The sequence below is a fragment of the Palaemon carinicauda genome, chromosome 30 (genome assembly GCF_036898095.1).
Source record: "Palaemon carinicauda isolate YSFRI2023 chromosome 30, ASM3689809v2, whole genome shotgun sequence".
NCBI classification, from domain to species: Eukaryota; Metazoa; Arthropoda; class Malacostraca; order Decapoda; family Palaemonidae; genus Palaemon; species Palaemon carinicauda.
Window position 1 is genome coordinate 66176586 of NC_090754.1, and position 15997 is coordinate 66192582.

Here is a 15997-nt window from a genome sequence, read left to right on the forward strand (position 1 = left end):
GAATCCCTTAGCCCCGAAGGGACCGTTGCCCGTCGGGTGACGAGTTCTCCAGAAGGCGAAGATCCGGCAGGAGATGGAGAGCGGTCCGCAGAGAGGTTCAAGGAGGGCGGAGTAGTCGGTTGAGGCTGACGAGGAGAGTCCCCCCCGGAGGACGAAGACCCAAAAAGGCGCCTCTTAGTCCCCCTGTAAGGGGAAGGGAGGCCCTTGTGGCGTAGAGGGCGGTGAGCCTTACGGCGGAGGCGGCCTCGGGGGAGATCGTCGGGACCATCGGTCCTCCGAAGGGGAGTCTCCTTCAAAACACTTCCCTCAGAAGGAAGCTGGGCAGCAGTCGAGACCGAAGGACTCACTTCCCCCTTCGAAGGATGCACGGAAGGAGGAGGAGAGCCTAGAGCACCATCACCAGCAACAGCACCTGCGTCGGAAGGCCCAGCCCCGTCGGAGGCCTCTGTCACCACGACGTCGACAATAGACAGAGGGTCTACCTCCGCTACCACCGGCGACTGTTTAACAGCGGCCCCCAACGAGACAAGGTCAATAAGAGCGACCCTGGAGGGCAAGCCCTTAAGCCCCAGGGACGACCAAATCTGCAACAGATCATCACTGGATAAAGTATTATTATCAATAACCTCCCCCGGAGGAGGAGGGGGAACCGCCTCGCTATGGGAGGCGACGCCCTCTCCCCCCACCGAAGGTAGGGAAACAGAACAAGGGCCTGCGCTCCCACTCGGACGACTCTCCTTAGGAGGCGGACGAGGGGGAGCTTCGGAGGAGGTTTGGGCGGCGGAAGAAGAGTCCCGAGAACCTTCCTCCTTCAAGGCTAACCCCGGAGGAGAACGGTCTCTCTTGGACTTCTTCTTACGCCGACGGCCAAACCTCTCCCACTGGGAGGCAGACCACTCCCTACACTCACGGCACATGTTATCCTGGTCGCACCGTCGGCCCCGACATTGAGGGCAGAGGGTGTGAGGATCCGTACTCACGTCCGACATGAAAGTCCCACAAGGACGGCCGGCAACTCCAGGGCATGTCCGCATATTAAATGAAAGAAAATAACTGAAGGTCAACTTCCAACCAATCACACAAGCTGTAAAGAAAAAGAAGAAAATTAAAGGCTGTCACGAAGGCGATGAACAGACACGTCTGATCACCGCCGAGCCAAAAGTGAAGTGAAGCAAGTCACCGGTGTGTGGAGGGGGGAGGGGTAGCAAGCTACCCTTCCCCACCCCCCGCTAACTAGCGCGGGGGTAATTAACCCTCGTTAAAAACTATTGGCTCGTCATTTCAGCTGCGCTAAAAGTAAACCCTTTGTAAATAGCGTGGTTTGTATTTCGGTTACGGAACAAAGAGGGCTTTTGAAGAATGGCTGCAGAGTAATAGTATAGAGAAGTAGGAAAAATATAGAGAGAAAAAGGTGGAAGTAAAGCGCAAGGTACGTGAGGCAAAGAGGGCAGCTGACCTGAGGTGGGGTCAGGGATTGGGTCAGTCATATGAAGAGAATAAGAAGAAGTTTTGGAAAGAAGTGAAGAGAGTAAGGAAGGCTGGCGCAAGAATTGAAGAGACAGTGAAAGATGGAAATGGAAGGTTGTTAAAAGGAGAGGAGGCAAGGAAAAGGTGGGCGGAATATTTTGAAAGTTTGCTGAATGTTGAGGATAATAGGGAGGCAGATATAATTGCTGTTCCAGGTGTTGAGGTGCCAGTGATGGGAGATGAAAATGAGAGAGAGACTACAAGAGAGGAAGTGAGGAGAGCACTAGATGAAACGAGAGTAGGAAAAGCATCTGGTATGGATGGTGTGAAAGCTGAGATGTTGAAGGAAGGGGGTGTGACTGTACTTGAATGGTTGGTGAGATTGTTTAATATGTGTTTTGTGTTGTCAATGGTACCAGTAGATTGGGTTTGTGCATGTATTGTACCACTATATAAGGGTAAGGGAGATGTGCATGAGTGTTGTAATTCAAGAGGTATTAGTTTGTTGAGTGTAGTTGGAAAAGTGTATGGTAGAGTATTGATTAATAGGATTAAGGATAAAACAGAGAATGCAATCTTGGAAGTACAGGGTGGTTTTAGAAGAGGTAGGGGTTGTATGAATCAGATTTTTACAGTTAGGCAGATATGCGAGAAATATTTAGCAAAAGGTAAGGAGGTGTATGTTGCGTTTATGGATCTGGAGAAAGCATATGATAGAGTTGATAGGGAAGCAATGTGGAATGTGATGAGGTTATATGGAGTTGGTGGAAGGTTGTTGCAAGCAGTGAAAAGTTTATACAAAGGTAGTAAAGCATGTGTTAGAATAGGAAATGAAGTGAGTGATTGGTTTCCGGTGAGTGTGGGGCTGAGACAGGGATGTGTGATGTCGCCATGGTTGTTTAACTTGTATGTTGATGGAGTGGTGAGAGAGGTGAATGCTCGAGTGCTTGGACGAGGATTAAAACTGGTAGGCGAGAATGACCATGAATGGGAGGTAAATCAGTTGTTGTTTGCGGATGATACTGTACTGGTAGCAGACACAGAAGAGAAGCTTGACCGACTAGTGACAGAATTTGGAAGGGTGTGTGAGAGAAGGAAATTGAGAGTCAATGTGGGTAAGAGTAAGGTTATGAGATGTACGAGAAGGGAAGGTGGTGCAAGGTTGAATGTCATGTTGAATGGAGAGTTACTTGAGGAGGTGGATCAGTTTAAGTACTTGGGGTCTATTGTTGCAGCAAATGGAGGAGTGGAAGCAGATGTACGTCAGAGAGTGAATGAAGGTTGCAAAGTGTTGGGGGCAGTTAAGGGAGTAGTAAAAAATAGAGGGTTGGGCATGAATGTAAAGAGAGTTCTGTATGAGAAAGTGATTGTACCAACTGTGATGTATGGATCGGAGTCGTGGGGAATGAAAGTGAGGGAGAGACAGAAATTGAATGTGTTTGACATGAAGTGTCTAAGGAGTATGGCTGGTGTATCTCGAGTAGATAGGGTTAGGAACGAAGTGGTGAGGGAGAGAACGGGTGTAAGAAATGAGTTAGCGGCTAGAGTGGATATGAATGTGTTGAGGTGGTTTGGCCATGTTGAGAGAATGGAAAGTGGTTGTCTGCTAAAGAAGGTGATGAATGCAAGAGTTGATGGGAGAAGTACAAGAGGAAGGCCAAGGTTTGGGTGGATGGATGGTGTGAAGAAAGCTCTGGGTGATAGGAGGATAGATGTGAGAGAGGCAAGAGAGCGTGCTAGAAATAGGAATGAATGGCGAGCGATTGTGACGCAGTTCCAGTAGGCCCTGCTGCTTCCTCCGGTGCCTTAGATGACCGCGGAGGTAGCAGCAGTAGGGGAGTCAGCATTATGAAGCTTCATCTGTGGTGGAAATGTGGGAGGTTGGGCTGTGGCACCCTAGCAGTACCAGCTGAACTCGGTTGAGTCCCTGATTAGGCTGAAGGAACATAGAGAGTAGAGGTCCCCTTTTTGTTTTGTTTCATTGTTGGTGTCGGCTACCCCCCAAAATTGGGGGAAGTGCCTTGGTATATTGATTGATTGATTGACATAAGGCACTCAAGTAATCTCTCTTGCAGTTTCATTTCTAATCCTGTCCTGCCATTCAACTCCTAATATTCTTCTGAAGTCTTTGTTCACAAATCTACAAAATCCGTTGGATATTGTTTCATTGTCCTACCACAACTCGTGTCCATACAGTAACACCAATCTCACTAAACTTGGGGAGTGCAAAGAGCATGCCAAACCATCTCTCCATTCTCTCATCCACATAAGGCACTCAAGTAATCTCTCTTGCAGTTTCATTTCTAATCCTGTCCTGCCATTCAACTCCTAATATTCTTCTGAAGTCTTTGTTCACAAATCTACAAAATCTGTTGGATATTGTTTCATTGTCCTACCACAACTCGTGTCCATACAGTAACACCAATCTCACTAAACTGATATATAGCCTGATTTTTACATGTAATTTCAGGGAATTTAATTTTCAAATTTTATTTAACCTAGCCATTGTCTCATTTGCTTTTTTAAATCTTTAATTAAACTCAAATTCTAAAGATCCAGTATTAGAGATCATAGTTCCTAAATACAGTACTGTATTTAAATTATTCTACATCAGTAATCTAACCGAGGCCCTTTGTGTCAATAGGCGAAGGAGGAGATTACTTTTTTATCTAAATTCAGGATGAGAGAACATGATCAGAAAAACTAAAGAAAAAAATGGAAATCAAACATACCAATCGATGACTTTCTTGAAAAGTGACTGTCTATGTGCGCTGCAAGGTCATTATAACAACTAAAGCCCGTTCGACTGCAAACTGGACACGTTCCAATATCGTTCTCTTCATTTTCCACTGGTGTGACTGCATTAGACTGGAATATCAGAGGAGTTCTCAAAATATACATTAGAATAAAAATACAGTATTTTGGGGGAATCAATTGAGATATGCAAACATGCTGTCTAGTTTCAATAATTTCAAAAATTTCAATGAAGAGACAAACCCGACAGAAGAGAAAAATACCAATTATATTTAGACTTAAAACTGTTTACACGCCACTTAAATAAAATGCAATGTATACCCTACAATATTCATAAAATTAATAACCATTCAAGATAAAGACTTCTAAATCACCTTTAAGGGAAAAAATATACATAAATACCCATAGGCTTATAGCAAATACCACCAAAGACAAAACTGCCGGAAACTCACTCCCACATAACATAGATAAAATATACTGTAAAGGTAAAAATTCAAGATCTGTTTCTATTTCTTTTTCCCCAGACATCTAATGATTTCAGGTATTACAGTATAATCAATATAAGAAACTATACCATTTTTTCTGCCCATCACTTGACAATATCCTAAATAATGTGTCAGCTCCATTTTCAGACAAAAAAAAATGTAGTCCGTTGATGACTGTAGACCCAGGATCATATGGGTATCCAATGGAACATTTACTAAATTTCTATAATAATACTTAATATTTCAATACTTCCTAAGTATTCATTCTGTATCAAAATGGTTGGCACAATAAATAATAGGCATAATTCATTAAAAAAAAACAAATTCATATTAAATAATTCACTTCATTAGTTCCCAGTTTTCATTTTGTTACATTTTGAAACAAAATGAACTTTTGTTTAGATTCATTGAAATAATAATTCAATGTTATATGAACTTATTGCAAAACACAGTATGGCGGTGGAAAGCAAGCATGGGTTTGCCAAAAAAAAAAAAAAAAAAAAATTTTGTTTCCCAGAAAAATTGTTCAACCTGGTTAGAGGAAATCTTGCAATTGTCAATAATTTATCATCTCAAGCTTTAAAGTTTGAAAAACTTGGTGTGAATTGTCCACTAGTAGTAAAATGAAATCTAACAAAGGGTCACAAAACAAACTTACACACTTTGTTTTCAAAGTTTATGTTGAAAGTTGCAGCGCTAGTCAGAGAGTAAAATTATGATCTACAGTACTTACTTCATCCACATGACATTGAGATATATTACCAAGCTTACCACTTTGTGTGAAGCAAAGAAAGGAACGATTAAGGAACCCTTACCAGACGCGATCTTACGCTTCCAGGTGAGCGTAGGGGGTGATCGTGAGAATTACAGAGTGTACACTTGAAGATTTAAAGGCAACTCATGAATGGCAGAGGCAACGGACAGTGATATTGCCCTATCAAGCAGGACAATGCCCCAGAGACTGACAATATATACAAATGATCAGCACTCATGCCCCCTCTCCATCCAAGCTAGGACCAAGGAGGGCCAGGCAATGGCTGTTGAGGACTCTGCAGATAGACCTATAGGCTTTCCCAAAACCCACCATTCTTAGCTCACAAGGATGGTGGGATTGCAGTAACCAAAAGAACTAACAAGTATGAGCGGGAATCAAACCCCAATTTGGCGATCACCAGTCAGACACGTTACCACATAGGTAACCACAACCATAAAGAGATCTCGCACATACAGGCAATTTTGCATGTAGTGGGGACCTTGTGAATAGGGAATCTGGAGTGTAGGGGAGACTTGGCATGTGAAGATGTTTAAGGCTAACAAGACAAACATGCATGTGTAGAGCTATCCTCTGATAGTACTCATACAAGTGGAGAATCCACATAAGGGTGTATCATGTGTACAGGTGCTTGTGAACTTGAAGATTTTAAGACGCAAATACACATTGATATTTGTTTATTGGCAATAAATGACCAACATAAAGTAACACATGTAATATAAATGTTACTATACGTAATGAGAAACATACTAATCAATCATAATATAGAAATTTTTGTTTTCACCTGAAAGGGAAAATTTTTATTAGTGCCACACATAAATTTGAAAATTTTATATATTTTATAATATGAATTTCTGTAATGTTGTATATTATCTACACTGTGCAAGTACACATGGCACGAGTGTTATCTGTATATTTCTCCACCTGAAATAATTTGAACAGTCCTTAGTGTCACCATAGTGACACTCATTTCACAAGTATTGCACCGGGCGGTGTCAACAGCTTCACCCGAAAAATTGATAGTCCCAATCAATTCACTGATCATAGCAGCACTAGACGACAGGTTTTAGTACACTACCTGCCGCCACCACGTAATGCTTCAGCTCATGCACTTGCTTCGCATAATGCTTGTAGAACACTCTGGATGACTTCCATCCAGAGTATGAGCGAAGACGCTCAGTCCATATACTGAAAAAAGTTCAGTGATTAAGCAATTTTCCTTGGATCATGACCTGCGGGTGTACTGTCAGGATCTGCTCTGCGAATAAAGTAGGTGAGCTTCGCCCTCAGTTGTTTTAGGGATAAGTTTTATCCAGAAGTTTCTCCTTTAAAGAGCTGTCCTCCCCTGAAGTCTGAAGTTCTTCAAAGATAGACCTTTAGACACTCCACTGGACACAGCGAGACATCTTCCTTCAGAGGGAAGATTCTCCAGGGACCCCATCTCTTGGTGGTGGGTAGCTCGTTCTTAGTGAGAAAGGTTGGATCAGGAAAAAGATTCAGTTCTCCCACTTCTGTGACCTGAATATGGCCCTCATCTCTGGATAGGGCCACTAACTCTAGCCCCCAAGGCTATAACAAACAGGAAAATGACTTTTTGAGTCAAGTCCTTCAGAGAGCAATCTTCATTGTTCACTGTTGAAGCATAGTGTAGGACCTTGTCCAAGGACCATGAAATGGGCTTCGGAGGGGCTGCAGTCCTAATTCTAGCACATGCCTTAGGGATTTTGTTAAAGATTTCATTCGACAGGTCTACTTGGAAGGCGTTTAGTAGAGGTCTAGTCAGAGCCGACTTACACGTAGTTATCGTGTTGGCTGCCAGACCTTGTCTATGAAGGTGGATAAAGAAGGACAGACAGAAGTCCATTGAGATTTCTTTTGGTCCTTTTGCTTTGACGAAAGCAACCCACTTTTTCCAAGACTATTCATATTGTCTTCTAGTTGACTTAGACTTGTATTCTTCTAGGAAGTCTATACTGCCTTTTGAAATCCCAAATCTTTTCTTTACCGCTAAGGAGAGAAAATCATGAGATGAAGGCTTTGGGTTCTCTGTGATGAAGCAAAGACAGTAGACTTCTGGACTTGAGACAGTGATGGGTCCAGAAGAGGGACCAGCCTCAGCTTCAGTTCCAATACTAGAGGGAACCAGTTGCTCTTTGGCCACTTGAGAGCCACTAGAGCTGCCGTTCCCCGAAAGGATATCAGCTTGTTGAGGACCTTAATTAAATTAAGAGATTGGTCGGAGGGAACAGGTAAATCCGGTTCCATCTGTTCCAGTCGAGGGACATGGCGTCCATCGCTTCCACTAGAGGGTCCTCGTATGGGGCCACATAACGAGGTAGCTTCTTGTTGTCGCTCGTCGCGAAGAGGTCGATCTGCAGTTCCGGGACTTGATGCAAGATGAAGGAGAATGAGTCTGCGTCTAGGGACCACCTATCGGCGTGGGCCTGGATAAAACGTCCGCTGTCACATTGCGGAACCCTTGAAGGTGAACTGCTGACAAATGCAATCTCTTCTTTTCCGCCAGGCGGAAGATGGCCAACATCACTTGGTTGATTTGGGGCGATCTCGAGCCTTGACGATTCAGACATCTCATTATCACTTTGCTGTCCAAGATCAGCCTGATGTGGGCTGATCTGCAAGGGGAGAGTTTCTTCAGCATCAAAAGGACTGCCATGGCCTCCAAAATGTTGATGTGGAAGGTCTTGAATAGAGAAGAACAGATCCCTTGGACTTTCCATTGATGGGAGTGACCTCCCCATCCTTCCTTCGAGGCATCCGTGTGGATGGTGACTGATGGTGGAGGTGATTGAAAGGGCACAGTCCTCTTTAGGTTCTTGGCCTTCGACCATGGCTTAAGAAGTGATCGTAGTAGGGTCGGTATCGGTCTTCTTAGATCTCTTCAAGCATTTGATGCGTATCTCCTCCAGACTCCTGACGCATCTTTTAGTTGTGCTCTTAGCACTGGGTCTGTCACTGATGCAAACTGGAGAGAGCCCAGTACTCTTTCCTATTGGCGTCTTGAGATCCTGTCAGATTTCAGTAGTCTCTTGACAGATCCTGCAATCTCTCTCCTCTTCCCTGGGGGAATGGAGAGGCGGTGTGACTCCAATGGATTCCGAGCCATTGAAACTCCTGAGCTGGAGATAGTCGAGACTTCTTGACGTTGATCTTGAATCCCAGATGTCCCAGAAACTGGATCACTTTCTTGGATGCTTGCATACAAGCCGTCCTAGATGCTGCCCACGCTGTGGAGGATTAATTTTATTTTAATTTTTTTTTTTTTTAGCCAAATTGAGAGAGAGAGAGAGAGAGAGAGAGAGAGAGAGAGAGAGAGAGAGAGAGAGAGAGAGAGAGAGAGAGAGAGAGAGAGAGAGAGAGAGAGAGAGAGAGAGTGTTTATTTACTTAAGTTTTGTCAAATCGCAAGAGAGAGAAAGTTTGTTTTAGTTTTGTCAAATAGAGAGAGAGAGAGAGAGAGAGAGAGAGAGAGAGAGAGAGAGAGAGAGAGAGAGAGAGAGAGAGAGTATGTGTTTTGTGTGTGCATGTTTGTTTGTGTGTGCGTGTGTGTTTGTGTGTGCGTGTGTGTTTGTGTGTGCGTGTGTTTGTGTGTCCGCGGTGCGCGCCGACGAACAAGTGGTAGTTAGCGAATGATTGTTTGTAGTGGGAAAGACTGTTGGTATATTTGAGATTGTTTGTTTACATTTTTAGCTAGGTTAGGGTGGTAATGAATGTCTTGGGCGAAAGCATTGGATATTTGACTGTAGCAGGAGTCGGTTATGGTTTTTTGTTCATTGACAGCCGGCTTTAAAGTAATTTTTCTTTATATCGGAGTAAGTACTGTTTTATTTATTTTTGTTAGGCGCGATCATGAATGATAGAAAGTTTATTATTTATCTTTGATTATAGTGCGATAGTTTAGTTAGTTAGTTTTGTAAGCGGTTTTTCTTTTTTTATTGCAGGCCGTAATTCCTCCTTTAGGTTCCTTTGGATTCCTTTACACTCTTTGGAGTTAATTCAGACCTTGAAGGTGTTGCTTGCCTGCCTTGCCTTGTAAATATGAATAGCATGATGATGACGACCTGGACCGTACAATGAACATAGTTAGACTGCGGATATTTATATAAATAGAGAATTTGAGCGTTGACGACCAGGCTGGAAGTGGATTTGTTGTTTACGATGATGATGATGAACACTGATAATGTGAATGGACAGTCGAATTGACTCCAGTTATTGTTTGCCTGGAAGTTGTGGCAATTGGCTACAAGGACTGTTGCCAGTGTGTGGAGTCTGTGGACTACGGTTACCACACAACTTATATATTTAATATTTTAGCTTTCTCGCTTTTGTTGGTGTTAGATGTGATTTATTTCTGGGTTGTGGTATATGATTGCGTTTAGTATTAAGTGATTTATTTTAGTGTTAAAGTGTTTTTTGTTACTGTGTGGGGACTGTTGGTGTTGGATTCGTAAAGGTTTTGTGATTGGTGAGTTCTGTGTACCCACACACACCGCTATAATATATAAATATAAAAGTGTTATTTTTGTCTGTTTTAGTGTTAAGTGTGTTTAATGATGTGATTTTTTTGTTTTGGTTGCGGTGAATATAGTTTTAAGGTTATGTTTTGTTTGTTTTCCCTTCGTGCAATCGTCCAGTTTAAAGTAAAGTAAGGGGAAAGTTTGTATTGTGGGATATTTGAAAGTAAGAGTGATCAAAGGTGGGGGGGTTTGTTATCGTTTACATCCCGCCACAACGCCAGCCAGTCGTCCAGGTATGCTACTACCTGAACACCTTCTAGACGTAGTTGTTGAACGACTGCGTCTGCAAGTTTTGTGAAAATCCTTGGGGCTATGTTTAGTCCGATGGGCATGGCTCTGAAGACGTACTCTTTCTTCCGTAGCCTGAATCCTAGGTCGGAGGAGAGAGGGCGGTTGACTGGAATATGCCAGTAAGCATCTGCCAGGTCTATGGAGACTGTGTACGCCCCTTTTGGTAACAGGGTCCTTATGTGTTGAAGGGTTAACATCCTGAACTTGTTGTTTTCTATGAACTTGTTGAGTGATGACAAGTCCAGAATGACTCTGAGTTTGTCTGAGTCCTTCTTGGGAACACAAAACAACCTTCCTTGGAATTTGATGGACTTTGCCCTCCTTATTATCCACTTGCTCAATAGTTCTAGGGTATATTCTTCCAGTACGGGGATGGAGTGTTGGAAGAATTGAAGAAATGATGGTGGAGCCTCGCTCCAGCTCCATCCAAGTCCATTCTTGATTAGGCTGTGGGCTCAAGGATCGAAGGTCCAACGATCCTGAAATTGTTGGAGCCTCCCTCCTACCTGAAGTATCTCATTGCTTCTGTTTTCCGGAGGATTTACTTCCCTGACCGCGTCCTCCCTTACCACCTTTACCTCTTGAGGGGTATCTAGAGGAGCCCCGTTTAGAACCGCTATCTTTGGGATGAAAGGTAGTGGTCTGCCTCTCAAACACAGGGTTAAATGCTGGTGACTGGGCAACCAGCTGCTGAGACACCATCTGTTAAGTCATTGGGGGTTGAGTCCCCATTTGGGGCATTGCAGTCATGGCAACTGTGGGATGATGTTGTTGTCTGGCAGGCCGAGAGGATAACCTAGGCCTTTTTGTCTTCTTCTTAGGCTGGGGACCCTCATCTGGAGAAGACTTCCTCTTAGCTGACACGCCCCACTTCTGGAGAAGGTTTCTATTCTCTGTGGCGGCCTTGTCAACTACTTCCTTGACCACTTCACTCGGGAAGAGGTACTTACCCCAGATATTGGAAGCTATCAGCCTCCTGGATTCATGTTTTACTGCTGCCGAAGCAAACACGAACTCCCTACATGCTCTTCTGGCTTTGATAAAGCCATAAAGGTCCTAGACCAAGGTAGCCATGTGCATCTTGGCCATGACCATGTTCATATCCGGGGTTTTGTTTATGCCTGCAGTCATCTCTAAACAGTTCTGTAGGGATAGAGATGCAGCTAGTCTTTCTTTTGTCTCTTGCTCCCTACGCAAAAGAAAGTCAGACAGCTTAGGGAGATTTTCGGTCAACTGACGTCCAGCGATATCTGCCTCCAACTTCCCAACTGAGAAGGTAAGGTGGACTTCCTTCCAGTCCATATCCTCCATAGGCAGGGCTAATGACAACGGTCTACACTCGTCGAGTGTAGGGCAAGGTCTGCCTGCCTCTATTGCCTTAACCACAGCTTTAAAAGCCTTTGATGTAAATGGAAAGGCTATTGAAGCTGGAGCAAGAAAGGTCGGATGCTTCTTGTTGAGGGCTAACACCTTAGAATTAGTGTAGCCCACCTGCTTCAGGTTACTTGACAAAAGAGCCTGTGCCTTATCATGGTCAAATACTATGACCTCCTTGGGTTCCATCTCTTCCTTCGATGCTGGTTCCAGCTTCAGACGGATGAAGCAGTCTGGGTAAGCACTAAAACTTGGCCAGAACTGAACATCTTCGATAGGGACGGCCCCCAACTTCTCTGAGATAAAGAGCTTGCCGTTCGTAATTGGCATGTACTCTGCATACCTCCAGGGATTAGTTTCAGAGCAGGTTGGGAGATCTTGAACCGTGAGACTCACGGGAGGCGGAGAGTCAAGCAATTTGCCTTTCCAGTTTCACCTCCCTTCCTTCGCCTTGTTTGCGAAGACTCTCCATCAGCACCATGAGATTGGCCAGTGCCTGTCTCATGTCATCTGATGGAAGGGCAGAAGATGTTGAAGGTAACGGCTCTCGAGCCGGTACGGATGGAAGGGACTCCGATTCGACATCATCATCATCTTCAGGAGTTAAAGTGGACTCCTCCTCATGACCTTCCCCCAGAAGGTCCTTCTCAGTGTTAAAAGACACTTCAGACATCTTCTCCTCTTGATGGATGTCCATGCCTTGCAATGCGTTGGTGACGTCCATCTCTACGGCAATCTGGACGCAAGGAATCTCAGGTCGTGGCTGGGGTATGACAGCTTCCATACCCGCTTTAGGGAACAGCAAGATGCGCATCCGTTTGTTAGGAAGGTACGGTCCCGTGGCGTTTTTCTGAAAGCCATGTACCCATCTGCGCAGCTTCTCTCATGCTGCATCCCTTGACTCCGCTGACTTGGGGTCATCAAAAGCCTCGGTAACCAAGGCCTTGCATATGTTGCAATCCTGGGGGTCTCAGTACCAAAGAGGTCCCTTAGAAGTGGTGCAGGGGGCATGAGCTCTGCACTCTATGTGGCCACAGAAGTCTTTGCTCCTGACGCTGCAGAAGACGACTTGGCACTTCAGTTGGTCCTCCTGTAAAGAGAGGAAATTTAAATGAGTAAGCGGTAGTTTATCTCACCTGATAAACAATTATATAAAATAATACTATCAATATTTTAACCATTATAGCTTAGGATAGACAAGCTAGAAAAGAACTAGGAAAGACACATACTTGTGTTTCCTGTCCAGCAAATTGCTATGACCTCCCCAAAAATTAAAACCTAGAGTCTCCCTATTCAGGAAACCCGAGGGAAGGGTCTAACCCCTAGGGGTAAAGAAGTGTAACTTAACACTAACCTTTCCTAAGGCTTTAATAATACAGGGTAAATTGTTAACTGACTAGTTAACAGTGTGTTGAAAGAAATCTTTTCGTCCAATATATGACTGGTCTCAACAACAGACTGTGCAAGGATACACAAGTTATGTTGGAAAATAACTACTGTATAATATATACAGTACTATAGTTTTCTGTCTGCAGTATGATCTATACTGCAAATATACTAGCTACTGTATAATCATATACTGTAGTTTAGCCAGTAACATGCTAGGCTAGCCCTGGCGGCACGATCCAGCCGGCTTTCGCCGACTGGGTTAGTACCTGGTGGAACTAGCTGACAAAGAGACAGAAAGTATGGAGTGAGGGGATACCTTATTAAGTGTTTGTTAACAATTATTAAGGGTGTAAGTATATAATCTTACTGTCTTCCTCCAGAATGAGAGTTCAAATGGAAGGGGAGAATGAATCATTCAGGCTTCCATCCAACCACAAAACCATTGCCGGTCACTGCCGGCTCCGGGTATGTGGATGGCAGTCCAAGAGCGGACTGAAGAACACAACACAGAACAGGGGTCTCCCACCGGCAGCCGTCACAGCCGGCACAACCTTTTCCGGAGCCATGTGTCCATAAGGGAAGACTGAGTGACTAGACAACTGCTTATATAGGAGCCCGGCCGGCCACACAACTTACCCGGCAAGCGGTGAGATTGTAGGACGATGGCTAGGCCATCGCTAAAGGACAGAGGGGGCAGGGAAAAGGGTCCTATATAAAGTGTAGAAGAAGGCAGCAAGGTTGCCGCCCCTCCCACACAAGGGAGAAACTCTGTTTCAGTATTAGCGCCATCCTAGGCGGCAGAAGAATATCTATTCTTCAGCCTACAGTCTGCCGAAACAGTGTTAGGAAGAGGCAGCAGGATTGCCGCCACCTCTCAACAGGAGGAAAACATCGCTTCAGTGTCGGCGCCATCCTAGGCGGCAGAAGAATGTCTATTCTTCAGCCTAGGGTCTGCCAACATAGGACTAGTCTTCTAGACCGCAGGGGAGAAGGTAGCGGCATCATACAACCACTTCAAGTGTGGCCTAGGGAGGGATAGCCTCCTATGCCGGCAGCTGAAAGCCGACAGGGGAGTGACTACTCACCCTGCTGCTCTGCCGCCAGCAAAAGACTGAATACTCTGAGGTTCAGTCGAACAAACCAAAGCCGGCTACCCGCCAGCAAGGGTAAGAGACAGAAAACCCTAGCCCAGTCAAGCTATGTCTACTCTATAACAGGACCAAGATAGGGTTGTCGCCTAAGGCGGCACTCAGAGGGAAGAGGGATTACCCTTAAATCTCCACAGGAGACGAGTATCGAATTATATAGTAATTCTAGGAGATATCTATCTCCTTATGAATTGATAAAATGATACACGAGGGTAAACCGGGAACATGTATGAAAGTATACTAAAGCGCATAGGCTAGCTAGCCTAGTGCAAGGTGAGACTTCGGTTACCTAAATCACCGAAACTCTTACGTATACAATTGATAAGAAAGAGGAAATATATGCAATATGTATATCTTTACAAGTATAATACGCCTAAATAGCTTCATATTTTCTTAATGCTATTACGACTAGGAAAGTCGTTCCATATCATCCATGAAGTAAACTGAAGCGCGTAGGCTATGAAGCCTAGCGCGGAGCAAGGTTCGGTTACCTAAATCGCCGAAACTCTAGAGAATACAATCGACATACAGTAATATGAATAACTTCCTAGTAAAAACTTAATTGAATAGCTTCAAAAATATATATGCTATTACAACCAGGAATGTCGTTCAGCTAACTAAATAACACATGCGTTATGAACGACAGCGGACATGGCGCCTCCGGTGATCGACGAAGCTCCAAACACTTAAAATTACTCTAATTTCACTGTGAACCAGGAGCTAAAAATTATACAGTGTAAAGAATAAATACTCAACTTTCCAGAGGCAGAAGAAGCTGGAGATTGCATAGTAAATCCCTAAATATCGAGCACAACGTTAGAGCAACAGGCAAAAACCACCGTGCGAAACAGCTACGAAAATAGGAATAGGCGCCATCTTGGATACAGCGCCATCTAGATACTCAATAGTAGTATGGGAGGAAGGGTACCTTGATAACAGCTCCCCTTCTATTTTTGCCACTTTCCCCCTCGAAGCGAAAATGCTATTCGGGGTGAAGATTGCTGTGTCGTATCAAGATATACGTCCCCTGATTTTACGCGATATCCTTAAGAGAAATTCTAAGGATATTCGCGCCAGGAGTTAGAATTCTGGAGACCTAACGGTTCATTCTCTGGGAATATCACTGTAGCCAAATATCCCTTAAAAGCTACTTAAAGGAACCTTCCATCAGGACGACATGGCTATCTCGCCCAAAAATAGATTTTTCGCTTCGCTCAAAATCCGTTTCGAATATTCTCTTTGTGAGCAGCAGTTATATGGTCTCTTTCGTCCTCTGCAATGGAAATTCCCTGTTCTAGTCACATGATGTGTGTCTGAAGCACAAACAGAGGAGACTATCTTTCTAGGAGACAGTGCCAACGGCATGCTTACAAGATACCTTTGCGAGACAGGAGGTTACAGGAAACCTAACTGCAGAGGACGAGGCCAAAGGACTCAGGCTGGGAGGAAAATGGCAATGAAGTTGGGTTCCTCCCCTTGGCAGATGTCATGGTCTAGGATTTTCTTGCCAAATGTGACAAGGCTACAGACCGCGAGGATCAGAAATCAACTATCCCTTTAGTAGATTGGTCCTGGATAGAGGGAGTCACGTCAGGCACCTGTTCTGTCAAGGCAGCAGAGGAAGAAGGCCCAACAGCAGAAGACTTGGGGACTCTACCAGTAGCTAGAGCTTAAAACAGCTTATCTATTGACAGAATGCCCTCCAGTCCTAAGGAAACCCATAAGGTCCATAGGGCCAGGTCCTTTGAAGCACCATCTTTGGCAATCACCAGAGCAGGCTCACT

At 44.4% G+C, this 15997-nt stretch overlaps 1 protein-coding gene across 4 annotated transcripts in view; it reads right to left on the bottom strand.

Moving 5' to 3' along the window:
* LOC137623234 (zinc finger-containing ubiquitin peptidase 1-like) overlaps positions 1–15997 on the bottom strand; it is a 99242-nt gene that overhangs the window by 67437 nt on the left and 15808 nt on the right. For all 4 annotated transcript variants that reach the window (XR_011040573.1, XM_068353971.1, XM_068353970.1 and 1 more), the window contains exon 3: positions 4200–4335. Coding sequence is in view for 3 of the 4 variants with exons in the window: in XM_068353971.1 (XP_068210072.1) it covers positions 4200–4335 (136 nt within the window). In the remaining variant the exon portion in view is untranslated. The remainder of the gene's footprint in view (positions 1–4199; positions 4336–15997) is intronic.